Source organism: Equus asinus, chromosome 18 (assembly GCF_041296235.1).
Source record: "Equus asinus isolate D_3611 breed Donkey chromosome 18, EquAss-T2T_v2, whole genome shotgun sequence".
Classification (NCBI taxonomy): domain Eukaryota; kingdom Metazoa; phylum Chordata; class Mammalia; order Perissodactyla; family Equidae; genus Equus; species Equus asinus.
Window position 1 is genome coordinate 36,223,534 of NC_091807.1, and position 24,041 is coordinate 36,247,574.

At 46.0% G+C, this 24,041-nt stretch overlaps 1 protein-coding gene across 3 annotated transcripts in view; it reads left to right on the plus strand.

Annotated features, from left to right (window-relative positions):
- The window catches only part of PCP4 (Purkinje cell protein 4), a 60,361-nt gene extending 37,013 nt beyond the window's left edge, over nt 1–23,348 (plus strand). For all 3 annotated transcript variants that reach the window (XM_070488919.1, XM_070488918.1, XM_014839283.3), the window contains one exon: nt 22,932–23,348. In XM_070488919.1, the coding sequence (XP_070345020.1) occupies nt 22,932–23,059 (128 nt within the window). In that variant the 3' untranslated portion in view covers nt 23,060–23,348. The remainder of the gene's footprint in view (nt 1–22,931) is intronic.
- Nucleotides 23,349–24,041: the final 693 nt, after the last annotated feature.

The following is a 24,041-nucleotide window of genomic DNA, read 5'->3' on the forward strand; positions in this document are numbered from 1 at the left end:
ATAATGCCCTATTTGAGTGAAACAGTAGTTTACAGCTCCAGTTACAATTCAGGTGCCACGTTAAATTCAAACATGTTTATAAATACAGACACAACCATCTGAATCTAGATTATTCGCCACCAATTACCAATTTGGACACAACCAAAAGATTTTTTTGTAAGACAATAGTTTTGCCAGATATCTTGATCCATATCTTGCTACTTGCTCAGAGAGACTCCAAGAGTTAAATTTCTTTATTGACGTACAAAAATAGGAAAATATTGGAAGGAGAGTTGCTGCTGGGAGGCTTCCAATCCAAAGGAAAGATTTATGAGTAATAAAGCTCTGATGGAGCTTCTTTGCAGAGCTTGGAGGCTTACCCAAGCTAAATTGAATTTCTAAAACTGGAATGGATTTCTCTCGACTTAGTGGGCTGTGATACATTTGTTTCGAAAAAATCTGTCTTTGGAGGTGAAAGGCATATGGACATACCTGATAAAAGAGTTCTCTCCACCCCAGGCCGGGGGTAAATGCCCAGGAGGAAGGTATTGTCCTGCACTGCCTGTGGGCCTCACCACAGTTGTAGTTTCTTTGAGATGTGAGTAGCTGAGCAAAAACTCAGGTACCATGTTTGAATGGGTGGGTGTGCCCCTTCTCGGGGAAAGTGGTTGTGGCTTGAGAAATTCTAGTAGGTGTGGGGATATGCTAGGAGCACTTAAGATTTAGCTTGCTTTGATATGATTATATGATTGCCAGCGATGAATAAGATAGATGTCGTAGTACTGGGTATTCTCCTCTCCTTGTTTTGAATAAAACCAAAACCATAGAAATTTAAGTTTATGTCACCTTTGCATTTTGCAGGCACACACACACACACACACACTATAGTTTTATTTTTCTGCTGTTGAGTAGGTGGAGAGAGAAATTGACTAAGAATCATCTGCATTCATAGACAGATAGATATATACACTACCATTAATCTGACATGATTTTTCAAATAAGAAATAAAATTCAAATATTTACTCCCAAAGCACTTTATGCGTGCGCTGCCTGCCACCTCCCACTGCCTTGGCTCCAGATCACCCAGTGGACATCAAAGTTTTCTTTTGGTGTTTTTGGTGCATGATGATCTTTCAATACCTACAAATTGACTTGGGCATATTTTGCCTAGGACGCTATCTCCTCTCCTTGGTGTGCGGAAGTGTGTGGAGTGAGGTCTTGTTTGCGAGGGTGGAAGATCAGCCTGGAGTAAGAAGGTACTGATGGTGCCAGTGGGAACAAAGGGTGATTGTGTGCTCATTATGGCAGCCAAGAGAGAAGGTCAATTCCGGCAGGGGGTGCTGCCTGGCTACTCCTGTTCCTCGTGACAGGAAGATTGGGATGAAAGGCAGGAGGAAGAAATACTGTTGCTGGAAAGGCTACAGAGGCATCCTGGTCTGCAACTGCCCAAAGCGGTGGTGAGATTGGTTCTGCTTCAGATACAGGAAGTGATAGATCAGAGTTTGAGGACGGATAGAGAGAAGCCTGCAGCCTGCAATTTAGACCTGTGGCATTCCGACCGGCTGCTGTGTGCAGGGGTGTGGAAGCCAAGGAATGTGAAGCTCTGCTCCACACTGAGGATCTAATATGCCGATTCTGCACAGTTCCCAACAGGAGTTTGGGTGGAAACTTACCAGGCTAAGGTAAGCCTCCTTGAAAAGGGAGAGCGATCACTTATAATGTGGAGCTGCAACGTGTTTCGGAAATATGCTGCTCCAAACTGTCACAGACTGTACCGGGCTGTGGGAAAGCCCCTCCCTAAAGTTATCAGTCTCTCAGGTGTGCAACCATTCCCAGACCAGAAATCGATAAATAAGTTTCCTGCTGGAGCCACAAAACCACGAGGTGCACGAGGCCCAGAATTTCCCCGAACTGAAACATAGTGAATGCTGTCATGAATGCCACACATACGCGAGGCTTTCAAGGTGAAAGATCAAACGACTCTGGCCTCCATCTGGGCTCTCTTGGCTTTTTCTTTCCTTTTTCTGTATTTGAAGCAATCAGAAAAAAAAGTTTCAGAACAAGAATGGGTGAAATGCTAACACGGCCTTCAGATATTACTAGCAGGATACTTTCTTTGCGCTGTCAGCTTTGAACACCCTAAAGCATGTGTATCCCAGAACGAAGAGACGGAGACATGAGGCAGCTTCTGATATTGCCCCAGATGGAGAAGGCATGAAATTGGAATTGCTTATTAAGCCAGGCCTGTAAACCATGAGGGTCTTCACGCAAAGCTGGTCAATGGGTGATACTGTTCAATGAGCGAATCGATTCTTTGCGAAGGTTATTTGAGGGGTTAGTGCTGACTGGGAATTTATTACTGTCCATCTCAGTTATAAGAGTGATTACTTTTTGCCCTTCAGCTTGAGCACTATAATAACTTCCATGTGCAAGTGATGCCTTGGATAAATACAGTGTTTCTAACCCACTGTTTTTGGAGTAAACATGCTGGAAGCATTGTCAATAGAGGTGGGGATTTGTACTTGCTCCCAGGTATAATTCTCTACATCTGTATACATTTGCATAGTTTAAAATGCTCTCAGGCACAATCTTTTGATCCATTCTGTGGCAGACTTGGGAGGTGAGTAAGGAGTCCATGCCACGCAAAGTTCCTCCGGAAGTCAGGTGATTTGCCCAAGGTCACATAAATAAGAGGAGGAAAGTTTTGTTCATCTGGCTGCGGTTCAAACACACCAGCTGTCTCCACTTACACTGTCTCCTGAGTTCTCTCTTGACTGGGGGTCTTGTTTGTAAACTGGCCACTTGGGTGGGCTGAGGTCTGAGCCCATGGAACAGACTGAGGTTAACAGCCCTACATCTTGGCCAAGCTGAAACCATAGTTTCAGCAACACCATTATCTCATCACTTTAGTTAACTAGCCTCTGCCAAATTCGTGCGATCTCAGATTAATTGCTGGGACAGCCATATTACTTTTCAAAATTAAACATTGAGGCAGTATTCTAATTTATGAGCTTATCCATATTTTTCCTTCTCTTTCTCCCTTCATGCCCCCCTCCCTCCCTCCCCGCCTTCCTGTCTTCCTTCTTCCCATCCTTCCCTCTTTCTTCTGGAGATTGAATATTGGATAACTTTAGACGAGCTGAAGACAGAATTTTATTGCATATCATATGGAGAAGGCCAACATGGCTTAGTGAAAAGCTCAAGTTATAGATTATGCTAAAAGAATTGCCATTTTAGATCTTTTTAAGCCTATGAAGTAGTTGGTACCAGGAAAATTGCCATCCTTCTATCCTTTTGGGATGCTGCCCCAATCAGGAGATAGGAATGTTTCATATTCTGCTTATCAATTATTTGTATGGAAATAATATTTCTCAAGTGCTTGAAAACACTTTGCTCTTTTAAGAAAGTGAAATGCTCACAATTTTATTTATAGAATTAATTTGCACAGCAAGCAGCTTTTCAGAAGAGAGAACTGACTTGAATTTCAGCCTGCGCTGCATGATAAGGTGGTGGAAGTTTGCAGGTTTCATATTAGTGGGATCCATCTGTGACGACAAAGGCATGCAGAGATGCTAATGTTCCCTCTTGGGAAAGGATGTTTTTGGGACATAGAATGGGCCGAATTGTCTTCAGAGACTGGACCTCGCTCCCAGGCCAGATCTGCTTTCTCAGCCACGTTGCGAAGGGAAAAGGAAGGCTTGCTGTCCCTGTAAAGGTCTCCCAGGGCGTCCTCAGAGCAACCACAGAACTCGCTTCGACCCTGAAGGCAGAATTCTCCCCAGATCTCCAAAGAAAGCTCTCTGCGTGCGAGCCGAGTGGTTCTGGAACACAGCTTTGGGGAGAGCACCTGGGGGCAGTTGTGAGCTTACGTAAATTCCGTTCAACACTATTGATTGGTTTCTTCCAGCATGGCTCATCAATAAGGAGTGGGATTTTCTGATCAATGCTAATTAATTGTGATGATTTGGCTCAGTTTGGGCTATTCAATCAAGAAACAGCTATTTTGCTCCAAGTACAATTTTTCGTTTTCTCCTAAGTGGGCTTCTCCTTGTTTTCAGGAAGTGACCAATTTTCGTTAATTTAGGCCAGCTGAGAACAGATGCGCTCTGAATCCTCTTTTTAAGAGTTACTTCAAAATGTGATAGTAGGTTCTGTTGGCTCCATGCTAAAACCTAGTCTAGCCTACTGCTGCATCATTCTCCACAAAGGACAGGGCTGGCTATATCAGTTGTAGGGTCAAGGCAATAATGAAAACATGGGCCCTTGATAAAAAAATTATTAAGCAGATCATTAAATCAAGTCCAGGTCCTTCTGAGTGTGGGGCCTGCACATATTCCTGTCCCAAAGCCGGCCTGTGAAGATGCTACATTTAAACTTCCTTTTTTTTTTTTTTTTTAAAGAAGTAAACAGACATCATTCACGGCACAGTACATTTTTTTCCCACCATTTTCTAAACTGGTATCCTGGTTTAAGCACAGCAGATAGATAATTGGAAACTTTTTGGTGTAAAAAGTTAATTTGAATCTAGTTAATTTTCCAAATAAGGGATGTAAAACTTCCCTGTTCTTTATATTTTTTTCTTACTTTTTAATGGACTTGGCGAATATTCCTGGATCACTTCATATATTGGTTGTAAAGTGCGATATCTGGTTTTGGATCATACTTTGTAGAGGATTAAAGATGGCTACACAGCCTTTGGCCCGAGGGGAGGGAGTTCTAAGTCGCCTCCTCTTGCATGGGGCAGGCTGTAAGTCCTTACACCGAGAGCACGCAGCAGAGAGGATGCATGTGAGTTCCTGGGCTGGACCTTAAGACACTGGCCCCTTCTACTTTTCCCTCTGGGAATGCTTACTCTGGGAGAAGCCAGTTGCCACTTAAGAAGTCCAACTACCTTGAAACCATCACACTGTAAGGAAGCCGGAGCTAGTAGCCACGTGGAGCAGCCACTTGCAGAGAGGCTCAACCAGTCAGCAACGTGCCAGCTTTCCCAGCCAGGCTGGTGGACATGTGGGTAAAGATGCTCCAGGTGACTCCAGCCTCAGGGCCATCTGGCTGCGACAACACGAAAGACTCCATGCCCGAAGTGCCCAGCTGAGCCCGCCAACCTATAGAACTGGGGGAGAGAGTACTCGTTCTTGTGTTTAAGCTGCTAAATTCTGGGGTAATTAGTTCCACAGCAGTAGTTAACTGGAACATACCTAAACCTCTTGTCTTGGCTAACCCATTGGTTGGTTCTCTTCTCATTCCACCCCTCCATCAGGTACTTGCTGGATTGTTTCCTATTCTTTGCTGGTGAGAATGTTGTCTCTGCAGGATGCAGACCTTTAGGTCCTTAATCATCAGAAAAGGGATGTTGCCGAACAGTATGGACGCTAGCTTTATTTTGCTTATTCATTCATTCAAGAAAATATTTACTAAGCACTTAACATGTGCTAAAGATTGTAATCTGAGCTGTGATGGAATATTTTAAAGAGCAATGCTGGGTGAGTAGAGTCCAAAGTCCTTAGTGACAAATGGATCAGTGATGGTCCAGGGAGAAAATGGGGGTACATTCCACCTGGGTAATTTGCAGAGAGTTAACTCCAAAGGGACCATTTGGGAAGGTGTGTGCAGGGTTTAGAGAAACCCACAAAGAATAGTGTAGCACCTCAGGCTAGCTATGGCAGGGCCAGAAGTGACACCCCAGAATCCAGAGCGGTGCCTCGTGGGGGGCAGTCTGACAGGAGCCGCGTTCTTCTATTGAGGGACATACCTGAGCTCCCAGCAATTTTGCAGGCTTTCAGGGTTGCCATATTTAGCAAACAAAAATACAGGTTGTTCAGTTATATTTCAGTGTCCGATAAGCAAAAAAATTTTTAGTGTAAGTGTGTCCCATGGAGTATTGGGATATATTTATAATAAACACTTTTTCATTGTTCATCTGAAACTTGAATTTAACTAAACAGTCAATATTTTATCTGGCAACCCTAGCAGAGAAGGAGAGAAGGGAATAAATACCCAGATCTTCCTCTTTCTGTCTTCTGATAGCCTCCAGTCCCACCCATTGGATGAACCCAACCAAAGCTACAGCCCTGTGGTTGGGAAGAGCGGGCAAAGGGTGGGGAGGGAGTTGGAGGAGCCGAGGCGAACAATTGCATTGTGTCTTGCTGTGTACTTCTCTCTCCCGGCCTTTGGGCCAGGTCGCCCTAAGCCCCTCTCAGTCCTCCTAATTGAAAAATGTAGCCCATTGTACTGTAAGTGATTGCAGTCTGACAAAGACAAACGAGGGATGATTTTTGTATGCAAATTCTGGATTGGTTTCAGGAAAAAAAAGAAAGAAAACAGTCCATCAATTACATCCTTTTATTTTAACTGTGCAGTGTCATCGGTTGGCTTAATATTTTTAAAGGAAGGAAAACTGTCAGGTCTATTTTTGAAAGATGATATATGTGACATTCTTAGAGCAATTAGGCTGTCCCCGTGAAGGTTAATGGGTGTTCTTGGAGGTCACCTCCAGTCCTCCTCAGGTGTCATTCAGGAGCAAAGGGAAGTGGTGAAAGATGGGATGGGAGGCACTGAGTTAGACTGCAGCCAGGCAGGGCGAAGGGGTGAGGGTGGAGCTGAGCTGCATGCATCCCAAGCTGGTCTTCAGGGAACCCTGTTGGAGCCCAGGCCAACTGCGACATGGGGATGGGGGACAGAGCAGGCACAGATCCCCCCAGGAAGTCAGGCTTATCAGAGCAGGAGGGAACGGACAGCGGCTCCCAGCCTCCTGAGATGTGGGGCCTCAGGGACCAAACAAGGGTGGAGTGTGGTCAGGCACCCTCCAGTGATCTGGGGCTGGAAGCCACTCACCCACATGCCACGGCTTTCCAGAAAAGCTGCCTTCCTAGGGCCCACTGCATCTGTGGATGACTCACCCAGCTGCCCTGGGCCAGGACAGGTGGGGAGAAGGGGCTGCCCTTGACTCCAGGTGTTCCCGGAGAGGCCTGGAGTAGCGGCTTCCTGCCCCGGGTTGATGACGGATGCAGCCCTGAGCTTTCCCCAGCTAGCGTTTCAGATAGGAGATGCTACTGTTTGCCTTCACTGTCCTGGAGAGGCATCAAGGAACAGATTTGCTTCCATTAAGGTTCCTTTTGGATTGCTTAGTTTCAGAACCTTGAACGAAACTTCAAACTTGTGGCTTCAAGGTCAACTGCTCAAAAAAATATGAGACAGGACCCATCATCTCTTTCTTTTAATTAAGAACAAACCAGACCCCAAATTTCCATCTCTCTCCTTCCCCACACAACCAGGGCAATTGTTCTTTTGGGTACTTGGTGAAGGTATTTCCCAAAGAAATGAGGATTTGAGCCCCTTCAATAGAAACCATACTTTGAAAGTTCAAGGGGGAAGAAGAGTAACCAATATGGTGGGATCATTGAATTTAAAAGGTAACTATTTATAAACTTCACTTTTTCCAGCATTAATGTGGAGTATTTACTATTACTTTTTTTTTTTTTACAGAAATTACCACTTGTCATGAGTGGGAAAGCTATGTGCATCTTACTAGATTTAGTTTAATAAGACATTTAAAAAATTATATTTTCCTTGAAGGCTACCCACTGCTTCCCAAAAACCTAACTAATGGCAGATGCTCCTAATCAACCCTCTGGGATTCCTTTGGGTCCTTAGCACAGTCGTCCTGATCAGGGTGCTACTTTCCTTTGTCCTGTTGGGATCTGGAATCGAGTCAACCATTGATCAGCTGAAATGTGCATTGATTTGATAGCCCCAGATGAGGGACGGGGCGGAGGGAGAAATGGGGAGACAGCGATATGGCCTCCTTCACAAGGTTTATGAGAATGCTCCTTCCAGTAATTTATGATGATGCTAAATGGAAGCTAGCTGCTATTTTTGTGCTTGGCAAGTGGCTTCTTCAATATTTCTCAAGCACATTCTTCTCTCTCTACCGTTCCTTCATCCAGACCCTTACGATAATTGAAAATTGAACCGTGCTCCTGCGTTCATTTAGAAAGCAAAATCTGCTCAGATGTCAGAGAGATGCTTTCACGGTTAGGGGCTGAAGTGAGGGGAGTAATTCACACCCCTTCCATCACAATCAGCTCACAGACCCAAGTGCAATGGGCTGGACCTCTGTACATGGCAGAACTCATTTTCCACAGCACAGAGTTGCTAATGGTGCTCATCACAATGAGAGGATAGGTCTTCTCGCCTCCAACCTTTCTTAGATTTTGGGGTGTTGGAGTTTTCAATGCAAACATGAACCTTTTGGCAGTTTGAATTGATGTGTGCTCAGCAAAATTCAATTTCCCACCAGTCCATAAAGGATGCGTTTTTATAGTGTGCTGGAAAAATGGGCTGGGTGGTCAGAAATGGCCCTTGAAGATGCCGGTTGTAGATCATAATGCATTTTCTGGCCACGATAAGTGCTCTGAGAGTTCCTCCCAGGTGGTCGCCCTCCATAATTGTTTCCTAGGATTTTCAGAAGAAAACAGAGAAAGGTTTAGTGTCAAACTTTTGCTGTGTTCATCCATGGGTTCGCTGACTCCATGCAGCCCCCTCTGAGGTGCTTGGGCACTTGAGTAATGGATTTTGGGTTCTTTTCCTTTTAGCTGTTTCCTCTGATTGTGGCAGCGCTGAGTCTGCTCCGCTGCATAGTCTGGCAAGAAAACCAGGTCTGATTCTCAACTTGCTCATGAAGATAGGGGAGGGTGCATCCCCAAAGGTTCTTGTTCCTGCCGTTGTGTGGTTTGGCTGTTTGCTGGCGGTTCACCCACCGTGGATCGTTCCATCTCTTTGGGTCCCAATTCCTCATTGCGGGACGATGTTGTCTTCAGGCTCTGGTCTAATTTTGACACTTTGTGATTCTGTGGCTGTCTCTTTCCTGGGACACTATAGAGTGTTTGATTTCTTTTGATTTTATTTCCTGCCCACATCAAGGGAATATTGCCTGTGAGTCCAAAGGAGAAATATGACGCTATTTCTCGGTGGAGGCAGTAGAGGGGAAAGAAGGTACAATGGACAGAATCTGAATAGGATTTCACCAGCTGTGAGCATGTGATAACAAGTAATATAACAATTTCAACAAAATGGGTGAAAATGGGAAAATTCATCCAATTTGTATCTGGACAAATTGTGTTTCCAACTAGCTGACTGCCGAACATGGAAAGAGGGCTTATCCTCCTGGACTTTTCCATGGCATGCGTTCAACTTTGCAATGAGGCTGCCCGGCCAGTGGCTGCCCTCCAGGCAAGGACAAGTGTAGACCCTACTCATCACAGGAACACAAAAGGGGTGGTTGGCCTCCCAGGCTGAAATGGGCACACCTGCATGCATAAAGAGGCTGCTGTCCGCTCTCCCTCACCCCTGAAATTAAATTGTTACTGCAATTCTGGAGCCAGAAGGTGCTCCAATCTTATTTTGAAACTTTATGACCATTTCACTTGTGGGCCTAGGAAACGCCAGCTGGTACCATGCATGATTGGAATTGTGTGTGAGTTTGCCCATGTGTACCCTCTCCAGCCCCACGGCAATTGAATCTTGACTTACAGTTATTTCTTGAAAATGTCTCATTTGCATTTTCTGTAAATCCAGCCCATAACACCTTAAATTATGGCAATGCACAGAGGAGTTGAAGTACAATTTTGAAATTATGGGCCAGATTAGTGTGTGGAAGGCTTGAACAGCATCTCAGAAGGCATTGTGCACTACCTGTAGATAAGATGTTCAGCCGTATTCGGTTCACACATCTCAAAGTTGAACAAAACCATAAAATCTTGCCAATTACATATCTGGGCTGGAATTAGCCTCCTAGGTCATCCTGGTCATTCACAGCGGGCAAAATATAACCCCTGGTGTATATTTCCTCAGTTCAGCTTAAAATGGCTTTAGCGAAAGGTCAGACGCCACCACTCCGGGAAACGCTTCCATTCTCTAATAGACTGATGTTAGACACTTTTTTTTGTAACATTCTATCTAAATTGGTTTCCCCATCACTTTCTTGACATCAGTCTCTATTAATGCTCTCTTGAGTTACAGCAACCAAAAATGGATATTTTATCACTGTCTAACTTTTTGATCTACACAGAAATTCTTCTACTCTCTCTGTTGATAATTAAAATCCTCCAAGGGGTGATATTTCAGCGCTGGTTCTTTGAAACATTCTGTGTGTGTGTGTGTTTTTAAAACTATTTCAAAACTGAATAATTTTGGATCACGTTGCTTGACACTGCAAATTTCTCTGTTTTTGGAATTCTTGACATAATACACCCTGCTTTATTTTTGGTCTGTAAGAACTTCCAGAAGAGGGGTGCTTTGATGGCCTGCACAAAGGGCAGGGGACTTGCTGTCTTGTCACAGTGTCACATAAAAGGCCCTGGTTAGACAGTAGTGATGGTTCATTGAACCAAGCACAGCCCACATCTGGATTCTCCCCAGGTATTCACCCACTGAACCAGTAGGAGTGACGGCTGGAGCATCAGGATCTTTCCACTACCTGAGAAAGCACTTCTTGTTCCATTTCTTTCTGGGATTAGTTGTCCTAACATTATTATTAAATGATTCTTAAAACTAAAACTGGAACTCTAATGTTAGCTAGTCCTTCTGGGTCTGGGGCTTTCTATGTGGCCCAGCTACATAGTCCAGAAAGCACATAACTTTATTCCTTCTTGGGTATTTGATTTTATTCTCTTTTTACAAATATGTGAAACCATCTTCCTGATGAGTAGAATAATAAAACCCAAAGTTTCAAATGCCTTGCCTCTAAAAAGCTATTTCCAACAAACCAGCAAGTCCTTGGCCATGAGCTCTTAAGATAGTGTCATTTAAAAAATGCAAGTGGAAGCCATGTGTCTTTGCCTCAAACATACCAGAAGGATATGGAAGACTGAGGCTGTGGGATCAGAAAAGCAGAGTGCGTGGAGTTTAAATCCACAGGCTGGCAGTTCCTGGAACCCAATGCACATCTTTGTTTATGCATAAGTACATATTTGCGAACAGCGGCACGTAGCTCTGTGCAGAACCCATCCCCATCCTTAGGACATTCTGACACCCAACGCTTGCTCATGTTGGGAACGTTTAAAGGGTGTTTTAAAGTATGGGAAGTCAAGGATGAATGTAGTCTTGTCTATTTCTGCCCCTCTTTTTCTTGTTGCACATAAAAAGTGTGAGAACGCAGTGAAGCACATGATGCAGGGCTAGATGGGGAGTCGAGGTTGGTGGCAGCCTCGAGTTTGAGATTTTGAGCAGTAACGGGCATTAGTCAGCCCAGCTGCAGCGGGATCTGGCTCTGGCTTTGCTTCACAGACCCCCTTTCAAGGCATCACTCAAAGATTTACGCTGAAAGTCAAATTCTGTATACACAGCAGACGCATCTACCCAATAGTCTTGTGCATCTAAGAAAGCTTGTAATCCTTGAAAATCCACAAATGAAAATGCCTGTCTGTCTGGATTAGAGGCACAGGGCTGAAAAGCCAGAGTGGGAATGTGCCCGGTGAGATAACACAGCCCCTCGGCTTAGCTGCTGGCAGGGGTCCAGGAAGAATGCAGAAACATCTGCCCAGCTGAAGCTGGACGCTGGCACACGGCTGGAGAGAGGCATCTTTAATCAGGCAGCACCACAGAGAGCAGGGAAGGAGGAGAAGCCCGCAGCCCCAAAGTCTGCAAAGAGCTCTAGTCCCTTCCTGGCGTGCATGTAATAATTTTGCAATCCACGCTGCTGTTTGCCTTCCATGTCGTTCTCGAAGCTTGATAATTCATCCCATAGAGCCCAGGGCTTGTCTGCCCTTTGGTCTTTCTCCTCCTTCTGCACTGAGTCTTGGGACACCTTCCATTTGCCTGAGCTGTTACTTTTCCCCTTTAAAGTCAGACTGTCTAGAATGATGGGGGTGGGGAGCTAGAAACTCAATGAGTGCAAGTCAGGTTTTCTATATTAATTAGGCGAATCTCCTCCTTGGAGGTTCCTTGAAGATGTCCTGTAATTATGATTGCATTGGACTTTTCTTTCTATTTAAAACTGGGCAATTTTACAAAATTCTCTATGGTGGGGAAAATTTCAGTTTAATCCTTTAAAATTGTTAGTTTGAAGTTTAGAAGCTAGATGCGAAAGGGAGTTCAAGAAGGTTCCACCCTTCTGAAATAGTAAAACCGAGTAACATGAAAGAAAGGAAAAAACTCAAATTATTGCAAATTCTGAAAGGAAGAAAAAAATGGACCTGGAGCAGAATGAAGGGAGTTGGCTAAAACTTGATTAGGGAAAACTCCCGCCAAGGAGGAGCTGTGTGTTGCTTATGTTTGTTTCCTATATTTTCAAGCCCTTGGAAAGCTACATACTTTCAAACGTTGGAAGGAGAAGGGTGTGGAGGGAGAAGCTGATGCACCACGAGAAGAAAAAGATCATATGATGGCTGGCGAAGGTTACCAAATATGCAGGAATCATTTCTGTGAAAAAATGGAGATTTTTAAAGCATTAAGCGCTATGAAAAATAACCATCCATGTCAGAAATTTAACAGCCATATATATAGCAGAAGAAAAAGTGTATAGTTAAGGGTGGGGTGGGGTAGGGATAAAGCCATGGAATTTTCATTCTTTCCATGTGCTCAGAAGAAGAAAGAAACATTTGGGATGTGATTCTCGCTTCCGATGGGGTTCTTATTTATCTACTTTCCTTCAACTTATTCTCCAGCAAGAACTAAAGAATTTTCTATGCAAATAAAATGAAAGCCTGCTGTGTGATCCCTAAACTCATGGGGACATCCCTTTCCTTATGTGACATCCCTCTCTTCCTCCAGCCCCCTGTAAATTAGGCGTGCCTGTGGGACGTGGTGGCCCAGACAACAGAATCCACTCTTGCTAGGTTCACTAGAAAGGGATTTATTACAGGGTGTCTGTGCCTTACAGAATTTCTGGGACCAGTGCAGGGCCAGGAAGAGCGCATAAGAAGCGCTCAACCACACGGCAGGTCTTTCCAGCAGAAGCTCCACTGTTGCTGCTGCCTCCTGGCACATAGCACCAGGCACAGGACAGCGGCTGTCCCTGTGGCTGCCCCAGAGACCCAATGCCTCTGCCTCCGTGCTTGGCAGAGGTGGATCTTCCTGTGTTTGGTTGCCAGCCTCGGCACTCCCTTCTGCCTTCTCAGATCCTGCCACAGTGCCCCCACCTGGCTGACCCTCAGCCTGGGCTGCCACTGAATTCTGCTCCCAGGACATCTGGGAATGGGTTTGTCCAGCTTCTCAGCATCGGTGGTGGAGGAAGGAGCTGGAAGGAGAGGGTCTTGGGTGAGTCAGTCTGTGCATCACGAGCTCAGATATTAATCCTTGATTTGTAATTGCTCTTTACACATCATAAAGCCGGCCGGTGCACGCTCTCTACTTGTCTCTCTAAGCATCTTGAGAGAGAACCAAGCCTTGATTCCTTATTATCCCCATTTCAAACACGGGAGGATTTGAACCTCAGAAAAGCAAATCTGACCACATTCAATCAGCCATAGCTTGAATTTGAGCCTTTCTTTTGAAGCTGATTCTGATCATACCTCATCTGCCTGTCTTTCTTTTTTTTTTTTCCTAGAAGATGTAGGCATTTTGACAAGTGTCATGGGCTGAATTGTGTACCCCCCTTAAATTCATATATTGAAGCCCTAACCCCTAGTCCTTCAGAATGTATGTGAAGATAGGGCCTTTAAAGAGGTAATTAAGATAAAAGGAGGTCTTTAGGGTGGGCCCTAAGCCAAGATGACTGATGTCCTTGTAAGAAGAGATCAGGACACAGGCACACACAGAGGGATGACTGTGTGAGGGCACAGGGAGATGACGGCTGTCGACACGCTAGGAAGAGAGGCCTCGGAGGAACCAACCCTGCTGACATCTTGATCTTGGCTGTAAAACCTCCAGGACAGCAAGGAAATAAATGTCTGTTGTTTAAGGCCCACACCCTATGCTGTTTTGTTAAGGCAGCCCTAGCAGGCTCATACAACCAGGGACCAATTTGGCCTCCAATAGAAAAATTATTTTTTTCAATGATATTTATATCTTCTTTTTTGGTTCTCTTCCTAGGCTTAATAAATTTGGGGGGGGAAATTTGATCTCATCTGTGCTCATTCTTTTCCATCAATCCCCACATTTGTGGGATAATCATTTATTATCTAAATGCCCCAGCTGGGTAGTCATTTTATACAAGCAAAGTGCATACAGGTAGGGACTAGAGAAATGGGATAACAGGAAACAGAGGACCCCGAGGAGCTGGAGTAAGCTCTCATTTTCAGCTGACCAAGCCAGGCTTGGCACTGACCACAGCCCGATCTGAATCGAGGAGACTGCGGGCTTCAGAATGCCTCCATTTCAGGACAAAAGAGAATGTCTCTCTCTTGGAAAAAGCTGTTCGTACCAAAGCAGATGCTAACGTGGTAAATGGAAAGTTAGGAGAAATGGGAATTGTGTTTTCATTTGCTGTGAGAAGACAATAGATGCAGAAAGCCCCTTGCCTGGTGCTGTTAATCCCTGACCCTGCTCGTTAATCTCCGCTGCTTAGCAAAGACCTGGAAAATTGCAATTCTCTGCACCAGCAGCCCCGTTCAATAAACCCCGAGCCAGCGGGCAGGAGCAAGGCTTGCTGAATCCCGTGCTCCCGCCGGGCAACAGGGGGGCTGTTTTGACTCAGGAACCACTGGCTGAAGGATCTTGTCATCTCTTCATGCTTCATTTCCAGCTTTTTAAGTTGTCTTTGCTTTTTATTGGCATTTTATGAAATGGATGCTCTGTGCCAGCATTTTTATGAACTAGATATACAAATTCATTTTTACTATATTTTTTTCTTGGGAGGAATTGACCTTTCCCTAACATTAGATGCATTCTTCTCTGGGTAGATTTTGATCCAATTTGAGGCTTAAGAGATAAAATTTCCAATCCTCATTTGCTTTCTTACTTGTCTTCGCTTTCCTTGCCTCGAGGGCCTGGGTTTAGATCCTTATGAAGGAGGCCATGCTGGGTCTCCTTGGCCAGGGGGTGGCCTGGTGCGGGAAAGGGCGGATAGCCAGCTGAGAGGCTCCTGGAGCCAAGGGCTCTGTGTCAATTCAGTATCAAGGGCAATACAACTGACAGATGTTAATTCTTTCCAAGTTAATAGGGTACTTTGAAAGAAGGTAGGACATTCTGAGGACCTTGGCATCATAATACCCCATTTGCAAGGCATACTTAAGTTAAATGACTGTTATTTCTTATGGCGTGCTAAAATTTAGGTCCTTTTATAGTATGATCTGTGCTGTGCCTCCAAATCAAGGCAAACTCCTACTCAGGACAATTATATCCCAATTTACCGCTTACGCGCAAATTTCTGATCCACAGGATTAGGCCTTAGGAGGTAATTTGTTTCTATAAAATAAATCTTAAAATATGGAGAGTCTTAAATACACAAACAAAAGCCTTTACCTGTATGTGTATGTGTGTGCATGCATGCACAAGCGTGCTCCTCTGTTCATGAGTTATTGCCAGTATCTCTAGGCAATGACTTTACGTCATCAGAAACTCAGAAACAAATATATTTAAAAGTTCCTTTGATCAAGCGTGGGGGTTGTTTTGGAGTGATGCTAGGTTTCAAACTTCGTCATTTCTCGGGCTGTTCAGAATCCACGAATAGCTCTCTTATGCCCTGACTGACTACATGTCTTTTAATTTCTAGAGCATTATGCTAATTATTTGATGTCTGCCTCTTAGATTGTGAATGCACAGATGAAGAATAATTTTTCAAAAAGCGTTGTTTCTTGTCAACCAAGAATACCTGCTGCCCCTCCTCTGTGCAGGTGGTCCTGGCCTCATCTCCCCACCTGTGTCCTTCCTGGAGGCCTAACCTGACTCCTTAATGCACGCATGCATGCTCTCCCGCTCAGCATTCTGCTTTTGGAATTTCTGAAATTCCATTACTTATTGTGCATTTACCTTCTTATTTTCTGTTTTCCCCAGGAGAACAGAGGCGTGGGCTTGCACTCTGCTCTCTCCTAGCCCGTAGAACAGTGATGGGGCCGTGCTGGGCACTCCAGACCATTTCCAGAATTTGGTATACATTCTCCTGGACGGGCTGGTAAACAAGCAGATTTTGCACACTGGTTGGCTGTGTCATATATTCAGACTCGGGCCATTTAAGGTTTTTTAGCAGCACTGACTGGTCCATATGAAGGCTGTCATCTTGGTCTGAGTCTAAGGAGCTGAAAGTAATGCAGCGCTGCAGAATAAAAACAGGACTTGGAGCAAGACCTGGATTCTGCATCCGCCTTTGGTTGGCTAGGACTCACCAGGTGATCTTGGACGAGGTAGATTGTCTCTGTGCCTTTGTATAATGGGGACAATGAGCGCTTCCTGTAGCTCTCGTAAGCAGTAGCAGAAGTCAAACCAGCACAGACTACAAAGCTACTTTAAAACCTAGAGAGCCCCAGAGTTAAATTAGGTGCTGTTATGGGCCGAATAGGGTCCCTCCCCAAATTCAAATGCTGAAACCCTGACCCCCAGTCCCTTATAATGTGACTCTATTTGGAGATAGGGCCTTTAAAGAGGTGATTGGGTTAAAATGAAGTCCTTAGAGTGGGCTGACTGATGTCCTTGTAACAAGGGAGACACAGAGAGGATACAGGGGGAAAGCAGCCACCTGTGAGTCAAGAAGGGAGGCCTCAGGAGAAACCATACCTGCTGACATCTTCATCTTAGACTTCCAGCCTCCAGAATGGTGAGAAGACAAACTTTTGTAGTTTAAGGCACCCAGCCTGTGGTACTTTGCCGTGGCAGCCCGAGACGACTAATGCAAGTGCTCAATAGAATCTGTTGATGGGCTGTAGGATGATTTGACAACCACTAGACTGCGTGTTTATGAGAATAGATAAACGCAAATGGGATTTTAGTATGCCACAGCCTTTTCCCATTTGATGGGTTTTCATGACCATATCAGAGACTTGTCACATTCATTTGCAATTGTCTTCAACTGGTAGTAGTTTCTTCGTTTTATATTTATGATTCTCTATTTTACCTTTGCCATCAAATGATCTGTAAAAGAAAGTCCACTGAACGTCTATGAGGGAGGTCTATGTAGTGCTCCATAAAGAACGGCTCTTGTTACAATGCCATCTTTAAAAGGGCCACCTGAATGTTTCTCTTATGACATAACAAAATGCAAAATAGCAGGGCCACTTCCTGTCTCAGTCTCTGCAAGGAAACGGCAATATTTCAGGGAAATAGCAAAGAAATATCTACACTAGTGTGAAGTATAAATCTGAATCAGACTGGGTTCCTTCCTAGTGGGGAGACCATGGCAGTACTGAGTCATGAGCCAGCCTGAGCCCCGGGATGTAGCATTTCTCCATTATGCTTGGGCCCTTGGCAGCCCTCTGTGTCATGTCTTGGGTGTTTGGTAAAGTTTCTGCCAAAGAAGAAAAGTCTAATTCCTTGGGGTCATTTTGCAGCTGTGCTCTTTGTTCTGAGAGAGAGAGGGGTGGGGAGAGAAGACAGATGGATACGTGGATAGGAGGATAGTGGATAGGTGGATAGATAATGGAGCAGATAACGTCAACTGCCAGCCTGATAGACTTTGATCCTCACTTCCTCTGACTGCCCTGCATCTTTGAGACGAGGTTTTCCAGGTAACAGACCTGGCGGAGTTTGGGAGAAGTCTGAAGGGCTTGTGGGGGATCCCTCTCTTCACACCTACAGTCAGAAAGTCATGGTTCCTCTCAGTCAACAGGGGAGCTGGCAGTCACCATCTTTTTCCATTAAACCAGTGATTGCTGTGAATAACCTCTTGACCGTTCTCCTGGTCAACTTGGGAATTTCTACACAGAGGGACACACAGAAAACATAAAATTCCAGAACCCTGGACAGATACACAGGATAACGACGGTGCGGTACTGGGCAGTTTATAAAGTGTTCTGGTGAGATACTGCTTGCTCAGACTGATGAAAAGCGTCTTCCGGAACCGGGTGGCCAATGCATTTGCACACTTCAGACAGTGAATAAAAATGTCAGGTCGAGCCCATTCAGCCCAGATGTAAGCCTGCAGACATCTTTACGAAGCAACAAGTAGAAGGATGAAGGCAATGGCTGCATGGCAATCTGGAAATAAGATGGCACGCGGTCCCCCTGCACTGCTCCTTTAGATCTTCCGTTCCTCCTGACAGAGGAGCTGTGCAGAGGGCCTGGTACCTTCAGTGCCTCCTGGCTATGGGGACTGGGGCCACCCCCTTCTGCACTGTCCCAGGTTTACAGTCACAGGACCTTTGGGTCATGGGCTGCCTGGTCTTCAGACATCATCTCTACACCTTGTGCTGCTGAAAAGGGGCCATCCTCTCACAGCCCAACAAATGGCACCTGCCGCGCAAGAGGCTGGGGAGGGCCCAAAGCCTGGATGGCTGGAAAGCATTCCCTTCCCCTCCCTATTAGGGCCCAGGCATCTGTGAGTTTCACCACTGAGCAGACTCAGGGCCCTGAGCCTGGGGACCCGGTGACTGCCCATGACCCCTCCACTCACTGTGCAGCTCCAGATGCTCTGCTCAACACCCTTGGGCCTCTGGTTGACTTTACAACATGGCCTTGATCTGCACATAACACTGGACCTAGGGGGAGCAGGCTTTTAAACAATGGTTTTACTTCTCCATTTTCTAGATGAGCAAATGAGACCCAGAGAAGCCATGAACCTTCCCAAGTCACAGAGCAGCTGGAGACACCTGCAAATCGGACACCCCTTGCCTCTGCTGGCTGCCTCATCTGTGGTGGGAGGGTCTGAGGATTGGAGGGAGCCAGCCCCATCCCCAAGGAGGCTGGAGGGGTCTGTCAGCCTGATGAGAGGCCTGCCTGTGTTTATTCTCTGGCCAGGTGCTGGTGGCAGGCACTGTTCTAGGCTGGTGAGGAGGGGCTTAAAGCCCCCCTAGAGCTCCCTGGCATGAGAACCCACCATCAGTGGGGGTTTCTTGGGAGCTGGTGCCCGGCCGCTTGGACGGGGCTGCCTGTGTGTTCACCCAGGGCCCATCTGGGTCACACCTGTGCCTCACCAATTCCCTTCTCCCGTGAGGGCTGCGTATCTGAATGTGCGCACCCTGGAAACCCTGACTGTTTCCTGAGTCCCTCCCCCATGAAACAGCACTTCCTTATGTGGTTCCTGTGTGGCTGCGTTCTCCATCTAGGAGAGAAACCTCCCATCTTCTTCACCGCGTCGTCAGTGGATGGTGCCCCTCAGCTGGCCCCGCAAAGGCTTAGCCTTGGCACCTCCCAGCCTCCACCTTTAGAGGCCTGGTGGTGGAAATGGGAGTGAGGAATCCTGCCCACATGGATAGGAAGTGGTTACCACTGAGGGTGCCTGACTTGGTTTAGTCCTCCAGACAAAGGCATGCACTGGACAGCTGCCGATCCTATTAATTAACGGACTCGCTTGCAATCAACAGTTACTAACTGAACACCCGCTGCGTGTCAGGCCCCGTGTGAGCTGCTGGCACAAGACAGGTGAAGTCCCCGCTCTCATGGAGCTCACACTGGAGTCGGGGGACAGACCACAGACCAGGGAGGAGAGAAGGAAGGAGAGTGAGGTAGTGATGGCCCATGAAGAACCAGAATGCGGGGTGAGGGGACGAGGTGCATACTGTAGGCAGCACACTCTCCCAGAGCCCTTCCTGCGCCCCGCAGATGTGGCCAAGGTCCTCTCTCTGTGTTTCAGCAGCAGAAAGGGCCCCTGGTGCTGTGGGCACCCTGCCTCTGCCCTGGAGTGACTGGGAAGGGATGCTCTTGCATGGCCACCCTGCTTCTGGCTGTTGTCACCATCCCCTGCATCACAGGAGGGGAGCCTTGGCAGGCACTCGAGGACTCGGATTTCTGCAGGGCCTGAGGCTCTGCGGAGTGGCTCTGGGGGCTGGATACCCGGCTGTGGTCCCTCCAATGCCCTCCTCCATCATCCCTTCTCTCCTGCTGAGTCTGGGGTGTTCAGGGTGTGCTTTCTAGGTCGTAGGACCACATGGAGCCATGTCCAGGCCTTTACATCATTGGAACTGAACCCTGTGCCACCCGGCTTAACTAGTGGTCCCTTCTCTGCCACCATCCCAGTCCCTGTCCTCTGCCTTACACATTCTGCCCCTCTCAGTGGAAGGAGTGACAATGACAGACCTCCTCCAAGAAATGCTTGACTCTACAAAGTAAACAGAAAGTAACAACTCCTGGAATATTAGCGGTTTTTGTTTAAAGACTGTACTATTTTTCAAATGAGAGAGGAATCTATAAATCATTTTTGGCTGAAGATATTAGTTTAAGGTATAATTGTGAAATTCATGTTTATGACCAGTCCTCATGGCCTCGTTACATATTCCCTAAATATACATAATTTTCTGCACCTTCATTTATCATTTGTCAAAAATAATATTGCTGTTTTCTTCCATTATTAGAAAAGGGAGAAGATGAATCATACCTTTCAAAAGCTTCAGATCGCAGCAACGTTTTAAATCTAAAAAAGAAATTTCCCGTCTCCTTGTCTCCTTTTAAATCTGCGTTCGTTTTTCACCTTTGTAGCTGGGATGCAGTGGATGCAAGGATTCCTTTGGGAGGGGAAGGATTTGGGACTCAATCATCTTCTGACAATTCCCAGTGTTGAAGCTGCTGCTTATCTGCAGATGTTACCTGTATGAACGGGCTTGTTGCCGTGAGCACAGGAGCTGGAGCCATTTGAATTTCAGGTTTGCTAGATACTTCTCTCCAGTTCCAGGCTCATGTGAGCACAACAATGAAACATTTTTTAAAGTATTGACTTGGGCTTCAGGAAACTCCCCCTCCCAGTGGTCTTGTCCCTTAGCAGATTCCCTGAAGAAAGGGCTCCTGCAGTGTGGATTAAAATGTGAATGGAGCCTGAGGCAGTAAGAGACAATCCCACTTGTTCTCCAGATCATCTAGGCTCCCATGGGTTAAAAAGATGCCTGCACCGCGCCCCCCCCCCCCCCCCGCCCCCCGCCCCGCCCCATAGTCCCTGGACATTGGTGCACTCAAAATCACTGCTTTTACGGGCATCTGCAGCAAATCTGGGATAGAGGGAAACAGTTCTACTGATTTAGGTCACGCACTGATCAGTGAGCAAGGCTTGCAAAGCCAGTGTCCTCTCCTGGATGGAGGTGTGACTGGAGGGCTCTGGGGGGAAACTGTTTAGTCTCTAGGAAAATTGACATGAGCCTGCTCAAGGACGAGCAAAGGAAATGTCACCCAACCAGATGCGTCTGAAATGAGGGCCAATTCATACGTATATATATTCTTATTATCATCTATCTATCATATCTCTCTATCTATCTATCTGTCTATCTGTCTATCTATCTATCTGTCTGTCTATCTTTCTATCTATCTATCTATCTATCTATCTATCTATCTATCTATCTATCTATCTGTCTGTCTGTCTGTCTATCTTTCTATCTATCTATCTATCTATCCGTCTATCTGTCTGTCTATCCATCTATCTACTTATCTATCTATCTACCTACCTACCTACCTGTCTATCTATCTATCGATCTATCTATCTATCAATCAATCATCTATCTGTCATCATCATCTATCTGAGAGAGAGAGAGAGGACACAGCAAGCAGGTGAGAACAGGCCTACCTCCCTTTCAAGCAATCCTAGTGTCCTCACCCTCTTTATTAGGGGTCTGCCTGAACATTGTTATCCAAAGTCACTGAGAGAGGAAGTGAATGAATGGACCACATTTTGGTTAAAGGATGAACCCAGGCTGCCTGGTGACGAAGTCAGGAACAGCTTTGTCCCTGCTCCCTGGCTGGGGCCTTCTCTCCTGCCTCAAATCCCCTGGTTCTCCCGTCCCCAACGGGCTGTGCTCCTCACACTGCCAGGCTCCAGGTGCAAGTCCAGGTGGCAGGGAGGCTATGGGTCCAGGTGCAAGAGGAGGGTCCTGTCCCCTGCCTTGAGCTAACTCCAGGGACTTATTTGTCACTTCATCTGTAGACAAAGTAGCTTTATCTCAGTTCCGGCTGCATCTTAGAATCACCTGAGAGCCTTTTAAAAAAGCAGGCCAGCCTGACCCTACCCTGGGGACACTGATTTATCTAATTTGGCCTTGCTTGCAGGAGCCCCTCCCACTGCAGCTGTGCAAAGAGCATCCCTGAGTCTGGAGTGGGGCTCTGTGTCTGTGTTTTAAAAAAGATGCTTTTGGTGATTCTGATGATGAGCTTTCAAGGGACTGAGTTCTGAAGATTCTTCCTTTCTAAGACTAGAGGATTTTGTTTATGTATTCATTTTGAGTATTTGGCTAGAAGCTGGCCAGTACTCAGTAAGGTACACAGCCCAAAAGGACAACGGGCACATGTTTTCACTTGCTTTGGCTTATATCCTGTTTCAATGATCATTACAGTGTGAATTAGTTAAATCCTCCTGGTTTAGCAAACAAATTGCTAAGCCTACCTCATTGGAACAAAATGTAAGACTTGTGAAAGTTCAGCCTCACTGTGAAGGTCAAATGCTGTCATCCATTTCTGACAATGATAAAAACAAAAGCCCTAATTCAATAAGCAAATCTCATTGGCAATAGAAGTACCCACAGAAACGCAAAGACTTTAACTCAGAGGTGTTGTGAATATCAGCTCCTGTTTGGCCTGTATCTGTAGCACTATTTAAATTGTATCCACACTGTTTAAATTGTTACTTTCAGGAGACAGTAACAGCACAGCTAAAATTATTAACACTATATGTGAAATATGGCCTTGAGAAACAGAAAATCGTGTACAGAAACTATCTGAGATGTTGAGACTGTGTCCTTGAGTTTCACCGACTCTCGCAGGTGTAGAGTTGGGGAAGCCAGAGAACAGCACATTCTGAGCTCTGATGAGCATCAGGACACGCTCCCCTGGACTTTCCCTTGCAAACTAGGTCTTGTGCCGGGGGTGGAGAGTGTGCTGCCTGGTGGACCGGCAGCTGTCCGCCTTCATGCTCTCAGATCAGTGATTGCCTTATGTTTTTCTTGCTACAGATGGGCAGAAGAAAGTTCAAGAAGAATTTGACATCGACATGGATGCGCCAGAGACAGAACGTGCAGCAGTGGCCATTCAATCTCAGTTCAGAAAATTCCAGAAGAAAAAGGCTGGATCCCAGTCCTAGTGGGATAGCCCCTTCCTAGTCTGCCAGAAGACATCGAATTCCACCATCGTTTGTCAAGGAATTAAAAGAATAACACCCTAGAAAGAAATCATCTGCACACCATACACACATGCACAGCAGTCCCACAATGCATGTACAGAGGCCCATGATATTTATAGCCTGATAGGAAAGTGTAGACAATGCAATTGTGAGTGGCTTAATCTCTATGTTTACCTCTAGTATCATTCCTCCTGCAACTAAGTATTTTCCTTGATGTTGTAATAAAACGGAGTTAAGATGCGTGATTAAAGTGTCTGCTTTCATCTCTCCCTTTGCATTAATCCTGGAAGTTACGACTGTCAGAGATGACCGCCCAACAGTTGTCTCTTCTTTGTCCCTTAAGAGTTAGAGCTGAACCAAGGTGCCTTCTGCGAGGAGCTTTTCGGGAGAGAATGAGAGATCCATTCTCAGCCGTGACTGTCTCATTTGGAGAGTATTAACTGCCGACTGGTGATGGTAATACATTTTCTTCTTATGATAGGAATAGAGCCTTATATCCTGGGGTGCCAAAGATTTAGAAGTTCACAGCGAAGCATGACTCATCCAGGAAAACAGGAGGGGGAAGGAGACGCATCTGTGTTTGGAACGTGTCACCTAGGTGTACTCAGCAGGTGCATTTCAGAACTGCAAAGGGGACGCCCCCACTGTTGAGGGCGTTCTGCCACTTACCTGCAGTTCTGTGCACCTGCAGGGATTCAGAGGGAAGGCATGTTCTCCAGTCTTCCCCACCCTCCATGAGCTCCTCACACTGTCGTTTGCTACTGTTAGGATTATTTACTGCAACCTGCATTTTGGAGAAGCTATCTGGGTTCTCTCCCACCACACCTCTTTCCCTGCAAACTTTGCCGGAAAATTGCTTCACACACCCTAAAGGCGCTCTGCCAGCAGTGGGGAGAGGTCTGTCACATGGAGAGAATGGCTCTATGGAGTCAAGAGCCAGGGG